Genomic DNA, 20015 nt, shown 5'->3' on the forward strand with positions numbered 1-20015 from the left:
GTCTCTGGAGCTGCTCATTCTGGGCCACCAGAGGGTGCTCAGACAGCAGCATTAGTGGGAATTCGCACGTCGTCCTTTCAGGGATTTGGGGCTTGTATGCAGCTAGCCTTGACTTCCAGGTGATTAAAGTAGATGTGATAGAATCCAGGAATTCAGGAACAGGATAAGCAAACCTGTAGTACATGGCTCACTCCCTTCTCTGTCCCCTTCTGAGAAATAAGCATATATGTCTTCTCCAAACATACCAACTTCCGCTTTCCATGCAAGGAGGCATTCCATATCCTAAAACTATTCACTGTGTCACCCGTATTAAAAAGCCTATGCAAATGCACAGAACTTGCATAAGCCTCATGCATGACGAGTGTTGCCACCTGTCTGTAAGTAAATTTCACTGCATTGTATAATGTTATCCTGTGTTAAAAACTTCCACCAGGTGGGAGCATTTGTGGTGACTTAAAATACTTTGTGTGTAGACACTTCTATAGTTTCCAGGGTCAAAGATAGGAAATTTTACATAATTAGAACATGTGAGCAGCTAGCAATCAGCCTCACAGATTAACTAGGCTTGGGCAGTAACTGAGTAATCTGTGGAACACCACATACCTAGACAGTGCCAAGAAAACCCAAAAAACATTATTTTTATTCCCTGTTTCTGCTTCAGTCTACAGGATAAGTTGAGAGACTCTAAAGAACCATTATTTAATTAAAAATTGGTTTGAGAGATTATAGGTCAAAAAAAAAACCCAAAACCAAGCCCAAGGAGATTCCTGGAATGAATGGACTGGAAGGAAAGAGAGCATCCAAAGAGCAAGAGGAAAAGTATGTATGACTGTAGGCTATTGGCAACTTCCAAAGATAGGTGAGGAAAAGGAGATAAGGTCTCTAAAGAAAGCACTCCAGAAAAGTGCCTGACCAGCCTGTGGATACAGAACTGAGTGCTTTTACTGTATACAGCTCTGCAGGCATATTGTGGATGAAATTGTTCCAGAGTAAGCCAGAGTTTTTAGTTACTTGGGTTAGAATGTAATTTTTCAGGGACAAAGATAAGGAGTTTTCTTAGAGTTTCAATGAATTCACTCCTTTTGAGAACAGATTGTACTTCTGATTCTTTTTTCATTGTCCTGTGTAGAACTGGGTATCACAATTTCTTCAGAGAGGTTTTTCTGACCTGCTGAAGCAAATGTACAATTGTGGTTGTATTAAGTACTGATGCTAACCTACTCCTTGTACAAAGGAGGATGAGAAAGTCATCCATCTGCCTTCAGTATTTTTGATCTCTGTTATTTCAGAGTCATGTGAGTAAAAGAGCAGCAGTAGCTGTAGATGATGATCTTGCAATGGGCAGAAGTATGTAATGTATGCAGCTGGATTAATTTAATTTTGATCATTTTAATTTTGACTCTTGGTCATAAGACAGGATAAATATGTGGTGATGGTCACAGATAGGAGAAGGTAGAACTGCTTTGGGATAATTTTTCTCTCTTGGTTTTATCTTGAAAATTTCTTTTTTGATTGATCTTTTTTGTATTTAGAATCCTACTTCTGGTTGTGCTCAATCAACTGGAAATCATGATTGTCCTGTGAGTGAATGGTCACTGTCACTATTGACTCTTCCAGCAATATGGAGGACTCTGATACAGGGGGATATTATCAGCCTTTAAAAGAACTGATTGATGGATTAGCGAGAAAGCAGAAAGCTGATTTAAGGAGTCACCCCTTAATTGCAGGAAAATTAGGCAGCGATAGCAAACAGCATAATCCAAAATCTTGGAGGTGAGAGAAGGATGGTGTTAGAAGGCAATAGTTTTACAAACTATTACTGCTGTGGAAAAGGTTTTTTTGAATAGAAAGTGAAGGTGTGACCCTGTGGACAGGTGGGACAAAAGGGCAAAACTGCAAGAGAGAAAAAGCTCACAGAGGTGGAGAAGGACACAGGGAAGGGAGAAGCAATGGGATGAATTTGGAAGTTTGAAGGGAAACTGAGGAAAGGTACTCTCTGCTAAAGCATATTTTAATAAACATTAGTGGGTACTGTCATAAGTCTAAGGCAGCACAATTTTTTTTACTGGGGTTTGTTTCTTTCTTTCGCTGAAGTTAAGGCATTTGTTACTATCTGAAATAACCCACTACGGAAAAAGAATCCCTCTCATACAATGCACTGAGAAACCCATTATGTCATTTTAAAGTCAGATTTTAAAATGGATTTGACTTGGTTTATTGATACAAGCCTGTAAACATTGCACACAGAGATTTGCAGCTCCAAATAAAGAATATTTTACCTTCCTGACTTGCGGTTTAAAATGGTTTGGGTCAGCAACAAGTTGCAAGGAGTTGTATATTGTTACAAATGGTCTTGTTTCTCTAGGTTTTTCTAGGAGTGTTTTCCAGAAGTAGGTTGGACTGCCCTCTGATCTGCGATCTCATGTGTTTATTCTGCTACTGGAAATAAGCTGGGGAAGAATGGCACTGTTCATACCTTTTGTCCTTGAAGTTATCACTCATCTGAGTAGTAGCTTTATCTATGAGTTCTGTGAGGAGTGCTTTGCTTCTGGAGATATCACACTCTGTGTGATGTGATTTTCCAGGCTAGGGGGCCTGTGAGAATCAGCCTGTCTCTTAAAGAGGAGCTCATTCAGCTACTGTAAGCTCAAAAGCCATGCAGAGCAATCCAGCACTATGGCAAAGAAGGTGGTAAGATAGGTAGGACCTGGTTGCCATTCCTCCAGCAATCCATCCATACCCATGTGGAGTCTACAGGCTGGATGAACTGCAGACTAGGAGTTCTTGGCTTGGCAGATAGCATGTTGCCACTTTGTGAGTAAAACTACTGGTATGCAGCAAGCAGTTCAGTGACTCTACCCCCCAGGTTTATGAAGTTGGAGGCTGCCTTCAGGAATGAGGCACAAAGGGATAGCTGCACCTCTTTGTTGCTGCCCTTAGAGCATTATGCCTTGAACACACCTCAGCTTTTTATGCTGTCATTTGCCATGTGCAAAGGACTTCTGTGCCTTTTGTACAGATATGTTTTTAACACACCTACTGCCACAGCTGGGAAGAAGGTAGTGAAGACGCTGCTTGGATGCTTCTTGGAGGGCAACTCAAGTCATCTTCATTGCTTGTGGAAATAAACAGATTGCAGCTGTTGTACTAAAGACAGGACTGTGCAGCTCAGAGAGAAACGTGTGGTTCTGCTACCACCAGATCCTTCACAAATTGGTATGCTTTATTATGCTCTTTATGGGGTTTTGTTTGGTTTGAATTTTTTTTTTTTTTGGAAGTGTTGTTTTTGAAGTGTTTTCAATTCCTGCTCTGGAAATTGTTTTTCTCCAAGCCTGACATAACTACAACTAATATGTAGATACCCTGAGAGTACTGTATGCAAAGGATATGCAATTTTAATGTTACATGAAATAGAATGGTTTGGTTGCTTTTTTCCCTGCCAACTGCTGGACCTAAGGAGCCTTCACTGTATTTCTAAGATTGAATCACTTTAGACATTCCTAGAGTAGCTCATTCCTCTGTGTGCTACACTAATTCATCTAAATGTAGAATAGAAAGCAAAAATGCCAAAAAGAGAGTCAGACTTTCTAAACTGTATTTATTTGTAGAAAGCCATGACTTGCACATCTCTAAACACTATTTTTTGGTGCAATAGCTCTGCGTTAGACATTTTAACATGCAACAGAAATTATTCATTCTGCTGTGTCTGTCTCATTAGCTGTTTAGAACCAATTGCGTTTGTGCATGTTCATTGCATTATTGCAAAGAGGTGAAAAAATTACCTTATTTCTGTACGAGCTGGGTAGTGTTTTAAGCAATAACACTGAAGAGTTCTCAAATGCACCTGTTAAAATATTTGTATTCTAGCAGGTGCAGAAGCATTCATTTGTAACCATAGAATTAACACACGTTTTGCACATATATTGTTTTTTGCCCCAGACCTGATGAGTTTTTAAAAAGTCAGTGACTCACGTGAAGTTTGTATTCATCATAGTTACCCTGGCATGAGCCCTGTGCCTGTCCATCCATGCATGGGTGTCACACGAGTACATAGTCTGTGATGTAATAATCATCTTTGACAAAGGATTGCTTACAACATGGTCTTGCTGTGGAGTGCTCTAAAATAGTGAATTCATGTTTGTGTGTTTGAAGCGTTACCCTGAGATATTACAGGCACAGAGTGATTCATGTCGCTTCCTTCTTTTGTGCCCTAGCCAAGTAACAGCATTTTGCCAAGTATTTGTAGCTCTTGAAAGCCATGTTCATGTCTTTCCAGGATGGAAGATATTCTCAGTAAGCACACAGCCTGCCAAAATGAGAAGAAGAATTTCCCTACAATGGCTAAGATGAATACTCCTAATACTGTTTTATAGCAAAATTTATGTCAGTGAATACTCAACAGCAAATTCCCAAAGCTATTACTTACTGTTCATTTGTGGGGGACAGTAAAAAGTACAGAAAACTTTGCCTGAGCTAGAGAAGATTTTTTATTTTACACTACTTTTAATATGAGTTTTTTCTGCAATTCCTTTTTTTTTTTTTTTTTTTAAGAATACAGTGCAATGAGGAATTACTGAGTTCCTTTAAACTGTTTCCCAATTAGAGAATGTCTCCTTCATCTGATTCTATTAGTAGTATGGCTTACTACAGAACCAGGACTGGATCATATGATCCACCAGTGATGCTTAATGATAGAACAAAACAATGTCCTCATGCTGACCAAAGGACCTGTCCTTATGTTTCCTAAATATACTTGAAAGTAAGAAAAGCTCATCTGAAATATGTAGTGAAATGTATGTTCCCTATTCTAGACAAAAATATCTTAGAATACTTTATTTTGCTGGTCTGGCTCCTTGGATTGGGCATTTCACTATTTGTAGTTCTTCTTCAGTGTTGTGTAATGTTCTCTTCTGATTTGCACTAAATCTAGAGATAAGTAATATCCCTCATGAGTATTTGCCTTGTGTGATGTTTCTGGCTTTCTAGGTCGTAGTTTACAAATTTTGCTGTGCTATTTCTATACTATTTTTATATTTAATTTTTTTTTAATTCATAAGAATATAAAATAGTTCCATCTGACCACATGTGTAACAAAAAATGGATTGTCTTATCAACCAATGAACCACTCCAAGGCAAGAAAAGAAGCTACTGTGTATATTAACTGATGCAATTTATAACATCAGCTGATACGTACTTTAAATAGTATGGAATTGACTGCATACAGAGATTACATTGTGAAAGGTTAACAATGGCAAATTGAATAATTGATACATTCTGAAGCCTATAGATAAGAGGATTAGTGAAGTATGCTGTAGCCTTTCACTCTTGTTAACAGACTCCTGTCAAAGTCAAATGCTATCAGGACTGTCTGAAGTCTGCTGGAAACTCTTTGAACTGACACCCCTCACTCTCAAGTGACCAGCACTTCTGTTTCATTCCCCAAGTCCAGGATGAAGAAGATGGACTGGGACTGCCCAAGAACCAGCCACCTAAAAAGCGGCATAAAGCGCACAGCTTTGTCACCTTCATATTTCATATAAAATGGCAGTGAATTGTCCAGGAATGTAAATCTATAACTATTGTTGCTATTTATTAAAATAAGTAGTAGTAGTAGTAGTAGTAGTGGTAGTGGTGGTAGTAGTATTACTATTACTGAATGACGTTTGCTCTCGGAAAAAATGGTTCCTTCTTAGCCACAAGCAATACTTTTCTGAGCATGCCTCACATGATAAATCTCTGTCAGGCAGTGTCCTGTTCATCCAGCTGTGCTCTACCAGACAGTATTGTTAGATATCTGTTTACTTCAGCTCCTAACATCAACCCTTAATGATTTTTTTTCCGTTTGTTCTTGTGATGGTCTGAAAACCTGTGGAGAGATTAAATTCTAGCTGGTGTAAAAGGACTGCATTAAAAGAATAATGAAGGAGAAATGCAAGGAAAGGACTGTGAGGAAACTGCAAAAAGTCTTTGTTGCTGTATCCAAAACTTCATGCTGGGGGCCCTTGGAGCCCCCTGTGTCTAGATGAGCACTCTGCCCTTATTGTGATGCCATGGCTGGGTAAGATACTTCTGGGTTTTTATTGCAAAGACAGCATGGCTGCACAGAATGGCAAGAGTAATTAATTCATCCCTAATTTGTCCACCTGGGGAAGCAGGGTACCAGGGCAGACTGTGATGCTTTCTTCCCTGACAGTTACTGGAAATAACTGAGCTAAGTTGATTCTGAAATTTCCAGTTGGCTGACTGATACCTGGTGCTTGTGCAGAGGTTCTGAAGAAAGAAGGTTATGCCTTCTCTGAGACTACATCAGGGCTGCTGTACCAAGTATCCAAGAATATGGCTGTGTGCAGCTGAGGCTGTAGCTAACCCCCCACCCAGCTCGTCCATGCAGGACAAAGACCTTGAGAGAGTTTCAAAGTCTCTCTGTCACATGAGCTCGCAGACAACAGTTCTTGCAGATGTATGGCCACAAAAAGGGGGATGTTCTAACCTGCTTTTGAGGAAATTCCAATATGTGCACTGTCTAGCATTTCTGGGGAGCTCAAAGATTGTATTTGATGACTGTGTGTCTTTTTCACTAGAAATAGGGCAGATCTTCACAGTCCCTAGCCTCAATCTGACATAACCTGCTGATCAATGCTGGTTTTGCGTCTCCTGTCTAGAACTAATTTTCTGTACAGGTTTAGTGTGTTGGGTTCATTTTGTGAAGTAGTTGAGGGTTTTGGTTAGACAGTTGCTGTGACTTGACCACTACTTGTCCCAAAGCTCCCAGTCATCCTTAATGTTGCTCTGCTATTGTGATATGCACATGCTCTCCACTGCCTTGTATGCAAGCCTTTGATTTTTTTGGGGTAGGGATTGTTTTTTATGGTGTTGTCTGAGTATCTTATAGAGTTCCCTCATTGAGGCCTTGAGTACCTTTACAAAGCATTGACTATATTAATGAACTCTGTTCAAATGGAAAAGCAGACATTAGCATTTTTAAGGCATGGAGGGAAGAGTAATAAAGTGAAAGAGTCAAACCCAAAGATGTCATTCCCAAGATGATGCTCTCCACCTACCTCATACATGCTGTATTCTAGGATATCTCAAAGATGAATATAGGCTGTTTGAAATATGTTTTCAGTCCCACCTCTGGCAGTTTAGATTTGCTCCAGATCGTGGCTATTCTACTCCTTCTCAACTCCAGGCAATTTGTGTCCCTTCTCCTTGAGTGTGAGGCTGGGTTTTACTGGAGGATCCTGAAGAGCACCAGCAGTGAGCTATCAGTTCTGCACGTGGATTTACCACTCTCTCTCAAAGAGAGCTGAGTAACTCTTACCCATGCAAATCATGCTAGCCTCAGAGCATTTGGCTGGCCGTACTTTCCCCGGACGCTTTACCCCATTAGTAAATGTTCCCGATCAGGGCAAACAATGATCCAGCGCAGGGACAAGAGAGGAGGCCCGTGGGGCGGGTAACTCGGGGAAGTTTCTGCGCTCATTCCTCACCGGAGGCTCGGAGGCGAATCTTGTCTTCCTGGAGCGCTTCCAGCAGAGCGGGGCCAGGCACGGGGCGGCGGCGGGAGCTCCGAGGGCGGCCGGCCCCGAGGAAAGCGGCAGCGGCCGCCGTGCCAGCCCTGCTCACCTGGGCAGCGGCGCCCGCTCTCCGGCGCCGCTCCCTTCCGCTCCTTGGAGGATGAACGGGCCGGGGAAGAAGGTAAGGGAAAGCCGGGAGGGTCGGGGGCTGGCGGGACGACCCCACGGGCTGCCCCCTGCTCCAGGGTGCTCGAAGCCGGGGCACCACGCCGTCGAGTGCTGATACTCCCCGGGCGTTCTCCCGCTCCGGTCGGCGGGGCTTGAGGAGATGTGTCCGACCGCCTCGGCTGCCTCGGCGTCTGCCCGGCCCCGCTGAGCACGGCTCGGCTTTGCCGGGAGTTGTGCTCTATAGTGCCCGGAGCCCCAAAGCCAAGGAGTCAACCTTTCCGGTGGTGCCGTGACCACCCGAGAGGGATTTTCTGTGCAGATATTCCCGGAGAGTAATAAATCAAGGGAGAAGAGTTCTTTTGTTGAAGTAATAATAACGAGCAAAGAAAAAAGCTGCTTTAGAGGAAACGACCACCAAGCGCTGCTTGGGGGAACTGTTCAGTGCTGTCAGGAGAGCTGCAGCTGCATTTCTTAGCTTTTGAGTGTTGTGAAGTATTTGATTTCAGCCAGCCCACAGGTACCCAAACCAAAGGGTCTGCTCGTGAGCAGGAGCCTAAGCCTTTTAAATGTGGTGTGATCCATCTTGTTCTAGAAAATTTGCCCATAACTACAAGTATGTGGCCACTGTCCTGCCAGAAGTTCGGCTCCTCGGGTAAATGCTGACACCCGCTGCTCCTGCTAGTGGCTGAAGACTGTTGTTGCTAAGCATTTCTATATGTTACTCTTCCTCTTCAAAACGTTGTAGTAAAGGTTTCCTGCGTCTCTCGAAATAAAGCTGATAGTAAGGACACTACCATTTTGGCCCATTCCAGGGAAAATGACTGCACGTGTTCATCCCCAGGAGGGAATCTGCATCCCTGGGGCACCTCATCGCCTCTCAGCAATGAGGACTTCATCTTCTCCTTCCTGTAGGGAGGAAGAAACAACTGCGGACAGAGAAGGGCAGGCACCAATTAACTTCCTTGCTCACACACAAAGCGATGGAGAAGATAGAGAGTAAGAGAAGGCCACCTGCCCTTCTGTTGCACTCTCAGAACAATTTGTGCCTGGCACCTCATACAGTGGCAAGAGGTGCTAGTGGAAGGGAAACCAGACGACTGTTTTCTCTTCAGCTTTGCTTTGCTCCCTTGAAGCAGGTTTCTTTTCCCACTTGCAAAATGTCCATAATGTCAAGTATTTTATTAACTTCTGGGCAAAACTGAGATAAATGGCATTGTCAAAGCCCATCAAAATCTGGCTGTTAAAGGGAGATCAAAGTTAAGTTCTATGGGGAGATTAGCAAGCAATTCCAGGAATCTCATTCTATTGAACAGTACCTACTGGAGGGTATATTTTTTTGTAGGATTTTGCAACTGGGAGACAATTATTTGCAGCAGTCACAGAGACAGTGTAACAAAATCAAGGTAAATTAAAACACAGTTTTGCTGCCGTGAGTGATTTTTCAAAGTTATGAAATTAAAGGAATTTGGGGCAGGATTTTTTTTTTTAAAAGGATTCTTTTGTTTTTTTGGTTGAGTTTGAGAGAGGTCATTACTGTTAGTAATGTTCCTCTTCATCTTTGTTGAGTGAGTCATTTAATTTGTGGACTGAAAAGTACACTTTGCTCTTTCTCAAGCAAAAGTAACCTTCACCTGTTGTATTTAGTATATTTTTGACTTCCAAGTGGCATGATTTCTTGTATTGTTGATGAGTAAAATCATGAAGTTAATGTTTGATAATATGTTATACATTATCAAAGTACCATAAAGATGGGGGTATTTTAACAAAACAGTGGTGTACCAAGAAAAGTTCTATTCTAGCTGTAATGACTATTTTTCTCATATCTAGTTTAAGTTTAAAACGGTGCATGGAATCTGGATAATTTAAATAGTTTTTAGGTATTGACTTTGCTGTAATCTGAGTGTACAAGATGTTATTTTTAACTGTAGTTAAGAAATTTGTTGGACCAATATGAAAAGACTGAGAAACTGTTGAGCCTAAGAGCCCAGTAATTTTTTTTTTTTTTTGTACGGGCTTATTTATATATTCTTAAACTGGTTTTACAGTAAATGACCCATGAATAGAGGTAACTGTCTTCAGCAGTGGGTTGTCGAGTACCAGATTTTCAAGTCCCTGTAAAATAGGACCTCTGAAGTAGTATATTCTTACTGCAATGAACTGGGATTTATAGATGATACTTCCAATAATACCAACATAAACTTTGCAATCTACTCTGAGCATAAAGCCTTAATATTGAGGTCAGAGTGAAGCCTATGACTGGCTTTGGAAGGGATATAAAGTTTTGAGGAGTATATTTTCCTCATTCTGGAGGGATTTGCAGGCGTAAACACCACAGAGAATGCATATCCACTGCTTTCTACTGGAAAAAAACAAAAGTACTAGATACTTCAGGGAAACCTCTGGTTTCCAAAAGCACTCATATGCTTCAATTCATCATGCTGAAATTAGTCATGTGTAAAAAACTGGTTTCCTGTGAGCATAAAATTTGTTAGGATATATATTGTTGCCGTTAAAGCCAGCAAAAGTTCTTTAGTAGTGGAAAAACTGATACATGTGAATATTTTTCAGTGCCTGGATGCACTGACTTCATTCTGGGGCCATACTAAATATGCATTTCTGCAGGCAGATTCTGCTTCAATATAGCTGTTTCTTCTGGACGTCCTTGGTTGGTGCACGCTGCTCACAGTAAAGCCTTCTGCTTAAGTGCTCATCAGTCCGGGCATACTGCAGCAAGAAGACTTCATGAGCATGACTGGAGTGTGCTGTAAGAGGTGTGCTACAAGTGCGCTATAAGTGTGCACCCTCTAAATATTCCCTCTTTCTCCTTGTTCAGTAAATCCATGGTTGTCTTCTCACAGGCAAGATGCAGAAAGAGCACTGATGGTAGGAAAAGGAGTCTTAACTTTCCTTCAGTTCGTACTTCCGTGACAGACATACTTCCCCTCTGCAGCCACTCAGCTCTGCTGCAGCTTCTGCTCACACTGATCATCACTTACTTGTTCTACATACTTGTGTCTCTAAGCTCCTTCTGAGCACTGTGCTTCTGAGGAGAGGATGAGAGTTGAGACTCTTGAGCCTGGAGAAAAGCAGACTCAGGGCATATCTCATCAATGTAAAACTGAAGAAGGGTGCAAGGTGGATAGACTCTTTCAGTGGTGCACAGTGACAGGTCCAGAGGCAATGGGCATGAAAGAAGCTGTAAAATGGGAGATTCTCTCTGAACATCATCAGGGAACTGATGATGTAAGGGTGACTGAGCACTGGAATGAATAGGTAGTCCGGAGCTGTCATCTTCATACTTGGAGATACTAAAAAGTACATCCAGATACACCCATCCCAAGCAACTAGCCACACACCCTTCTTGGGCGTGTGGGGGATTTGACCAGATGACCCTTTCAAACTCAACCATCCTTTGGTTCTAGGACTTTTTGATTCTGCTGTCAGGTAAAGCATTGTTACTCTTCACAGTTTCCTGTTGCTTTTCAGCAGTCCATATAGCTCCCCATCCTGCAGCAGCCTTCACTCCTCTCAAGCATTCTGGCACGTTGCACAGACAGGCTTATCCTCTTTAGTTGTGCTCTTTCACCATAACCCTAAAGTAAACAGCGTGGGGGTTGCTGCTTGAGGGCTGCATTCGCAATGCTTGTCCAGAATTGTCACTTCTATTCTTGCAGCTTATTTTCTGGCATCAACTCAAATGTATACCTAAGCAAGGGAAATCTGTGTGAGAATGGGCAGACTCCTGCAATGCTCCCTGAAACCAATAGCAAAGTTGTCACTGAATTCAATGGGAGCAAAGCAGAAACTGAAATACTGGGATGTTAAGGAAACCTGACCAACTGACTAACAAAATAACTTATCTGATAATTTATATCAATTCAGAAGAAGGGACTGTGAATAGCTAGCAACACAGTTTAGGGTATGACATAATATTTTCACCAAGCTCAGTCTGCAAAGTCAAAATATGGTTATGTTCCCATCCTTTATTAAAAATCTAAATGCCATTGATACCTGGGTAAAGTCTCACGAAAAACATCTCAAACTAGATAGTCAACAAATCTTAGAAGTCTTTTGGGTAACATCGCTTACCCAAAAACAATAGGTTTTGGATGTACCCTGTAAGTGTATGTGTTCCGAGTGGCATTCCTGAGCTCCTGGCTCTCTTCCAAATCTCAGTTGTACTGTAGGGCAGTCAGCTCAAATCCCCGGCTTAAGTTTCCCAAACATTAATAGAAAGGAAGAGAGACTTGAAAGTATTGCGATTAATGCATAAAACTGGCTGCTCCTGTTATTAAGTGAGGTTTTAGGACACATTCATCTGCAACTAAGTGCATTATGCTCTGGGAGGCAGTGAGGTCTCATGCAGAACTGCAGTCTAAGCAGCAAAAAAGGCTGCATGGTTGAGTGATGAAGCACAGTCTCCTTCATTTACTTATACTGAGCCTATCTTCAAGGTTGTCCTCAAAGATAGCCACCAGCAGAGCATTGTGGCAGGGGGCAAACATGCAAATATGTAGCATGTGCAGGATGTAAACTACAACTTGGCTTGTGAACAGTGACAACTGGTGGGGAAGACAGTTACCTAAAAAATTGTGGTTACCAGGGCCAACATGGACTCACTGTGGTAACTGGAAAACTGAAAATACTTTGTCAAACAAATTGATGACCTCAGTCCGGTTTCTTGATGGACTAGTGCCTGTCTATGTTGCCATAATTGCAATGATCCATGCACTGCATCAAGACAGGCAGAGGCTAAGGCTCAAAGTCTCTCTAAACTGAGGCATTTTAGCTGTGAAATCATCACTTAAAAGTAAACTGAAATCTTAGTGCTTCAAAAGCATTAAGAACCAAAAATAACATATTCAGACCATTTTGTTGTACAACATCCCAATTCTTGCACCAGCCATGCTTCATGTTTCTAGTATTTTTACATTATTCACTAAAACTAAGTGGAGAAAGAGTGGTCAAACATCAGGTAATATTCCAAGAGGAAGAAAAGGTATATACACAAGTGTTCCTTGATGGCTGGTTTTCAGATAAATGCTTTATTAGGCAGGAAGCATACTGCTTGGATGACATTACCAATTCTTGAAGAATTTATTTTGTGCCATTTAAAACAGAGGGATTTAAACTAAAATCTTGCAAAGACTTAAAACCTCCATGTTTAGCTTTACACCTCCTACATAGTTTCACTGTGGTCAGTGAAACTATTCACTGTGGAAAACTAAGAAGGTGTGTAAATCTCTGTAGCATTAAACATTTTTCTTGATTATCTCACCAGGGACTGGAAATAGGGATTGGCAGCTATCAGACACCAAGGGTAAAATGGCAACTTGTGTCACTGAATATTGGCTTAATTGAAAAGCAGCATTAAGAATTGTGAAACAATTCTAATCTTTTTTCCCTAACTTGCAGTGGATGCTATGTGGCTCTAAACTGCTCCCTTGAGTACCCCCAAACAACTGACATTTGCTCACCCAAGAGTAGGGTGCATTTTCACTGTCAAAATAAGTATTTGTAACTTTTTTTTTAAAGTATTTAGCACAACTGGAGTGCTGGGGAGTATGTGTGTATGTGTATGTGAGTAATGTCCCTACGGGAGGCTTGAAAACAGACTCTCTGCCTAGGTCATGAGGGGCCTGCACCAGCGATAATCATTCTTCTCACCCTTCTTCTCATTCTTCTCCTCACCCTTCACATCCTTCTTCTCATCCTCCTCCGCTTCCCCCCACCCCAGGTGAAAACAGCTCGGTGGTCGCCGGCGCTCCGTAAGAGGCTGCCGAAGAGGGGAAGGGGCTTAGCAGGTCTGGGGACCCCGGAGGCAGCGCGGGGAGCGGGCGGGGTGGCGGGGAGGCGCCGCAGGGGCGGGAGTGGCCGGGGCAGCGCCAGCGGCGGGGGGAGGCGCCGGTGCTGGAGGCGCGGGGTGCGCGGCGCAGGGGCGGCGGCCCCGCAGCCCGGGCGGGCGGCAGGTGGGAGCGGAGCGGAGCGGCGGTGCAGCGGGGCGGGGTGGCTGCGAAGGGAAGGGATGGGCTGCGCACCCAGCATTCACGTCTCGCATAGCGGTGTGATATACTGCCGGGACTCGGAGGAGTCCAACTCCCCCCACCAGACTACCACGATCTCGCAGGGCACCACCACCCTGCACGGCCTCTTCGTTAAGACAGACGCGGCCGACTCCATCCCCTCCGTCCTCGCCTACCAGAGCCGGCAGCCGCCGCCCTCCGCCGGCCCCCGCCGCAAGGAGCGCAGGGAGTCCGGCGGCGCCTCCGCCCGGTCCAGGACGCCCCACTGCTGCAGCGTCGAGGCGGAGACCCAGACCAGCAGCTCCAGCGCCAAGGTAAGGTCGCCGCTCCGGAGTGATCTCCGGCGGTCCCGGTGCGGGTCCCCGCCGGCCGCGGCAGAGGGAGGACGGTGCGCGGAGCCAGCGCCTCCCCCGCCGGAGGATGCTCGGCGGGCGGGATGCAGCTGGCAGGAGCGGTGCCCTGGTGCCCACTGACTCACCGCAGCTGCGGCGGCCGGGCCGGGCCGGGCTGGCACTGCTGCGGGGGGGCCGCCTCGCCTGGAGCTCGCCGGGGGGAGCAGCAGCCGCCGGGCCCCTCGGGCTCTCTCCGCCTTTCTCCGCCTCGAAGCACAGCCTTGGTGCGGCTCCGGGGCGCCCTGCGCTAGGATCGGCCACGCACACCCAGCAAGCGGGGAAAGGCTTGTTTTGAGCTTTGTGGCTGATGGCAGAGAGTACTTGGTGCTAGCTCTATTTACCTCATCCCTTTTTCTTCCCGCCGTATCTCTTAAAATGAACTGTTGCTTCTAGGCGTGGGTGTTCGGCTGAGAACCGAACCACTATGATCTGCACACGTACGCTGATGCACCTTGCTGCTGTAGAGCTGTGGAGATGCTCCTGGAGGAGCGGGCGGGGGCTGTGTGTGTAGGGTACCTGGAAGACTTGGTCCCCCTCTCAGTGGCTAAGGCAGGCACTGCTGCAACCTGCCTGTCAACGTCTTCGCTTAAGTTTAGCACTTGCAAGGAGATCATTGCGCTGGATTTTTTTTCCATGAGGTTTGTTTGGTTTGTTGGGTTGTTTTTTGTTGTTTTTAATATCAGAGTAACTTCCCTGAAAGCCTTTTAGAAATTAAAATTTGTTTTGTTGCCTCCTTCCAAAGTTTATAAATTAAAAAAAAAACCAAAAACACACACACAAAAAAAACAACCCCAAAACAAAACCAAAAAAAAAAAAACCCATAAAACAAAACCACTATCATGATCTTAGCTGCATCTTAGGTTACTTTTCTTTTGTACTAAGAAAGCAGGATATCATGTCACAAAGCAATCCTAGTATTTGGTTAGAATATCAGTAAGAAATTCCAAAGTTATAAAATGTTCCTTAATTATTTAAAAATTCAGAAGCAGTAGGAAAACTTAAGGAAAACATAAGTGGGAGAAATCACAGAAAAAACCCCAAAACCCCCATGGCCCGTTGTCAGTTTGTTAGTTCAAATGCTGGGAAAATTGTAGAATTGTCTGCAGTCACATTTACTGTTTTACTCATTCAGATCAGGAGCCTGCATCATCAACAACTGGGACAAAATTCAAGCATTACTGGAGTAAAACAATTCTTTTATTTCTTGGATTTATAGATTTTTTTTTTACTAGTCAGAGTGCAATACTTAAGACAAAATATGATTTTTTTAAATATGATTTCTTTTTTCTCCTGTTAAGAGGAGAGCAAAATCAAAACACTTTTACAATTAAGATGAGAATTGAAAAGAAAATAGGAAGAATTGGGAAAAAAAGTTCTTTAGAGTCATAACTTGGTTCTCAATAATTGTTCACTATATATTATTACATTATGTGCTGTTACAAACAAATATATTTCCCAACTTTCTAGTTATTTAAACTGCATGCATTTCAGATGGTTTTGAACTTTCTGATTGGTATTGTAATGTTATGGGTTCAACAAGGCCCAGTGCTGGGTCCTGCCCTTGGGTCACAACAACCCCAGGCAGCTCCACAGGCTGGGGCAGAGTGGCTGGAAAGGACCTGGGGGTGCTGGTGGCAGCAGCTGAACATGAGCCAGGCTGTGCCCAGGTGGCCAAGAAGGCCAATGGCATCCTGGCCTGGATCAGCAATGCTGTGGCCAGCAGCAGCAGCAGGGCAGGGATTGACCTCCTGTACACAGAAAAGGTGAAGCCACACCTCAAATCCTGTGTCCAGTTCTGGGCTCTTCACTACAAGGCATTGAGGTGCTGGAGTGAGTCCAGAGAAGGGAAACAGAGCTGTGGAAAGGTCTGGAGCACAAGTTCTGTGAAGAACAGCTGAGGGAGCTGGGGGTGAGAGAGAAGCCTGAAGAAAAGAAAGCTCAGGGGGGACCTTCCCACTCTCTGCAACTGAAAGGAGTGTGCAGCCAGGTGGGGGTTGGTTTCTTCTTCCAGGCAACAAGAGACAGAATGAGAGGAAACAGCCTCAAACTGCTCCAGGGAAGGTTCAGGTGGTACATCAAGGACAATTTCTTCACACAAAGGATTGTGAAGCATTGGGAGTGACTGGCAGGAAAGTGATAAAGTCATCATCCCTGGAATTGTTCAAGAAATGACTGCATGTGGCACTCTGTGCTGTGGTGATACAGTGGTGATTGGTCAAAGATTGGATTTGAATTTGGATGTCTTTTCACAGAATCACAGAATTAACTAGGTTGGAAAAGACTTTTGAGATCATCAAGCCCAACCTATGACTTAACATCACCTTGTCAACTAGCTCATGGCACTAAGTGCCATATTCAGTCTTTTCCAATCTAAATGATTCTGTGGTTCAGAATTGTGATTATTTTTGATAGCTTCACTTCTTTTTACAAATTATGAGTTTGTTAGGTGTCTGGGGTTTTTGAAGTTATGTAACAATTATTTCAATTTTTTAGTAGAAATATTTTCATTCTTAAAAGAATTAGGATCTGTAATTTTTTTTTTTTTTTAGTTGAGTTAGAGCTGTCATTCTTACTGCCAGTCTCCTGGCCTGATTTTGTACATCATACTGAAGTATTGACTACAACAGGATTGGGTTATTACAGAACTATCATAAAGGCAAAATAGTTTACTGTACTTGACCGATTATAAGAAGTGGAAAAGTGTGGAAACATGTTTCTGCAGTAGTACATGATAACAATATTTTTTTCCATAAAAGCTCAAAAGTGAAGAATAATATAATTTATTTTGTCATGGAAAGAGTGTTGGTACCGCTTGGTTTTTGCTGCTGTAGTGCTTGGTTGCATGTATTAGCAATATTGGATATTCCATACTATATGGCATCACATTTGGGGAAAGAAGGAGGAAGGCACGGGGGACACTTGGAGTGATGGTGTTTGTCCTCCCAAGTAACCAGTGCACATGATGGGCGCTGCTCTCCTGGGGATGGCTTTACTCCTGTCTACCCTTGGGAAGTGGTGACTTAATTTCTTGTTTTGCTTTGCTCATGTGTGCACCTTTTACTTTACCTATTAAAGTGTCAAATTCATGAGTTATTTCAGTTTCACTCCTCAGATTCCTTCCCCATCCTCTGGGTGATTGAGTGAATGAGCAGCTGCCTGGGGCTTAGTTGCCCTCTGGGGTTAAACCACCACAAAATCTCATCTAAGTGAATTAGAGGACAAAAGCAATATACTGGCTGTTAGCACTATTATATAGTAAAATATATATATATCTCTGTTCTGTAACTGCTCAAAACACTCAAACCATGTGTCTTGGTTTCAAAAGACACCATATTGCTTGGTGTGTCTTCATTTTGTGTTCTAAACTGCACTTTAGTTGTTTTCACAATCAAGTATTGCACTTTACATTTGATCCTGCTTTTATACAATGTTTTAAAACTCTTCCACACTATAGTATGAAACGAGCCTTAAAATAAATCAACCTGTAGTAATTTCAACCCTATTCAATTCAAATAAAAAATAAAAGCCAACCAAAGAAAAAATGATCCAATATCACTTAAAATATATGGCTTATCTAAACCTTACTTTCAAAGTATTTGATCTGTATTCATTTGGTGTGAGGTCAGTGTTACAAAGGATAATTTTTTGTTTTTTTCTTTTCTTCTTCTTTCCTTAATGAAAAGTTATGAATTGTTCAGAGCATTGAGATGTGTTGGTCCCATCCCACTGGTACTGTTTGTGAGTAACCAGTCAGCAGTTTTGGTGGGTAGGTGTGTTTCTTTTGATCTTGAAAGCCTTGTAAACAATTATGTACAGGTTGCCTGACAAAGATCTCAGGTGGACTTGTTACAGGTTGATTTGGGATAGGACCCACAGTTTCTGGTGCTCAGCCATACACTCTGTTCTTGAACTACTTGGGCAGAAGCACTCAATTGAAAAAACCCAGCCATTCCTTCCCCTTGTGCCCTCCTTAACAAAGCAAAACAGTATCATGAAAAGAAAGAGTATTAATATCTCAAATGTTCCATCAGCTTTCTATAAAGATACAAGGCATTTAGCATCCATCACAGAAGCATAACAATGAGCTGAGAAGATGCTGACTCTATAATGGCTGCTTGACCCATTGCTCAGTTACTGCTGGTTCTGAAGTGCAGCTGTTCTGAAGTACCAGCTGTTTAGCAAGAAGTAAACAGTCTTTTAGACACTTCCTTGGAGATTTGAAAATGTAAATCCCTTATATATGTTTACATCTTATAATTATGGCCAAGTCTTAAGCAGAAGTTGTGAAAAGTTCTGATTTTCTTGACATCTTGAGACTTCAGCATTAACAAAACTTTACAGCAACAAACAAGTTTCAAAGCTCATGTTGCTAACATATTAGCTAGATGGAAAAAACCCTGCAAAAAACTTGCAGACTTCCATTGATTACTTTATAATATTTTTCTTCTTAAAATTACAAGAACAGCAGGTGTAATGATTTGGTTCTTCTTATGCTGTCTTCTTTGTAGAAAAGAAAAACTTGTTTATGAGCCTATCTTGATCAGTCACAATAGCAGTAGAATTTCACCATTTTCAGGCTTTTCTGTAGCAAGAAAAGCTCAGAAATAAGCAAAAATACAGTGGGACAGTATCTCTTACTAGTGCTGGCTGTGTTAAGTTCCAAGGTGGAAGTGTTGGGACATATCCTCTTCAAAATGTCAAGGACCTAGGTTTTTTTGGATTGCCTTGATTTGAAATACAGTTGTCTTTCAAGCAGTACCATGTATAAGAAAAGTCAGGGTACTTCTTGCACTACTGGTTTTGTTTGAGGTGTACTATGGTTTAACTGGTTAATAGTAAGTTCTGTGGCATGTGGAACACACCAGATGTAGTGTAAACCTAGAAAATAAACCTCCCAGCTCTGTAACTTAGTGTGATGAAGGTTCATTTCACAACTCAGTAGGACACCTGAGACATAAGGCACTTCTTGAACATAGCTGAGGACTGCAGAATTGGCATAAAAAAATTGAGCAGGCCAAAAACTGTTGAAATATATTACAGTGCAGGATTGTTATTTTAGGCTAGCTGTTCTCTGAGACGTGCTGGCCTGAATAGCTCTTACCCTAAAGAAAATTACTAGTATAGAGGTGTTATTCTGTGACTAAGCCCAGGTATCTTAAATTAATACAGTAAATTAATACAGTTGCTGTTCTGTATATGACCTTTCCATTCCTTCTTCAAATGATGCAGGTGAACTTTGGCAAGCACTGTTGTTGTGCTCTTAAGCAATGCTAGACAGAAGAACTGTTACAAAACAGATAAAACCATTTCTTCAGAAAATATTAAACCACCTGGCAAAAAGAAGCCTGATTAATGACTTCACATTGAGTCACACAACATTCTGGACTTCCACAATTGCTCTGGATGATATGCATTTATATCACTTAATATAAAATGAGCACATGTGCATGTGCACACACATGTATAAGAAAAGAGAATTGCTGAAGGCTTGTAAGAGAACAATGAGCCTCAATAGTTTCATCATTAGAATTCAACAGGTCCAGGACCCCTCTAAGTCCTTCAGTAAAAATTTGTTTTAAGACTTTGTCTTTCAGTGCCCAAAATACCAAGTGATGTTAAACTGACCATTAGCAGCATCTGTTTTCCCCTTTTACTGTTTGATATGCACAGAATGAGACTGAGGTTTTATCTTCAGAGGAGCTTGGTGTGAATCTTTCAACATTTTCTCTATTGTCCATGTAACTTTTCTAAAAGTGCCTTTAGTGAACACTGGATGTACCTGTATGGCTGCTAGAAAATAACATGTGAAATGTTTTATGATGCAGCAGCATTTACCTTTTTTTGGTGAGTCTTGTCAAACCCAGGATTATAGCTTAAGAAATCAACAATCACATTTACTCATGTAAAGACCAAAG

At 42.4% G+C, this 20015-nt stretch overlaps 1 protein-coding gene across 10 annotated transcripts in view; it reads left to right on the forward strand.

The window, feature by feature from the left end:
- Positions 1-13710: 13710 nt before the first annotated feature.
- The window catches only part of PDE8B (phosphodiesterase 8B), a 70361-nt gene continuing 64056 nt past the window's right edge, over positions 13711-20015 (forward strand). For 6 of the 10 annotated variants that reach the window (XM_058823258.1, XM_058823263.1, XM_058823259.1 and 3 more), the window contains exons 1-2: positions 13711-14022; positions 18566-18568. In XM_058823258.1, the coding sequence (XP_058679241.1) occupies positions 13711-14022; positions 18566-18568 (315 nt within the window). Of the gene's footprint in view, positions 14061-18565; positions 18569-20015 lie in introns of all 10 variants that reach the window. The other 4 variants (XM_058823257.1, XM_058823264.1, XM_058823260.1 and 1 more) reach the window with 2 other exon arrangements.

The sequence above is a fragment of the Ammospiza caudacuta genome, chromosome Z (genome assembly GCF_027887145.1).
Source record: "Ammospiza caudacuta isolate bAmmCau1 chromosome Z, bAmmCau1.pri, whole genome shotgun sequence".
Classification (NCBI taxonomy): Eukaryota; Metazoa; Chordata; class Aves; order Passeriformes; family Passerellidae; genus Ammospiza; species Ammospiza caudacuta.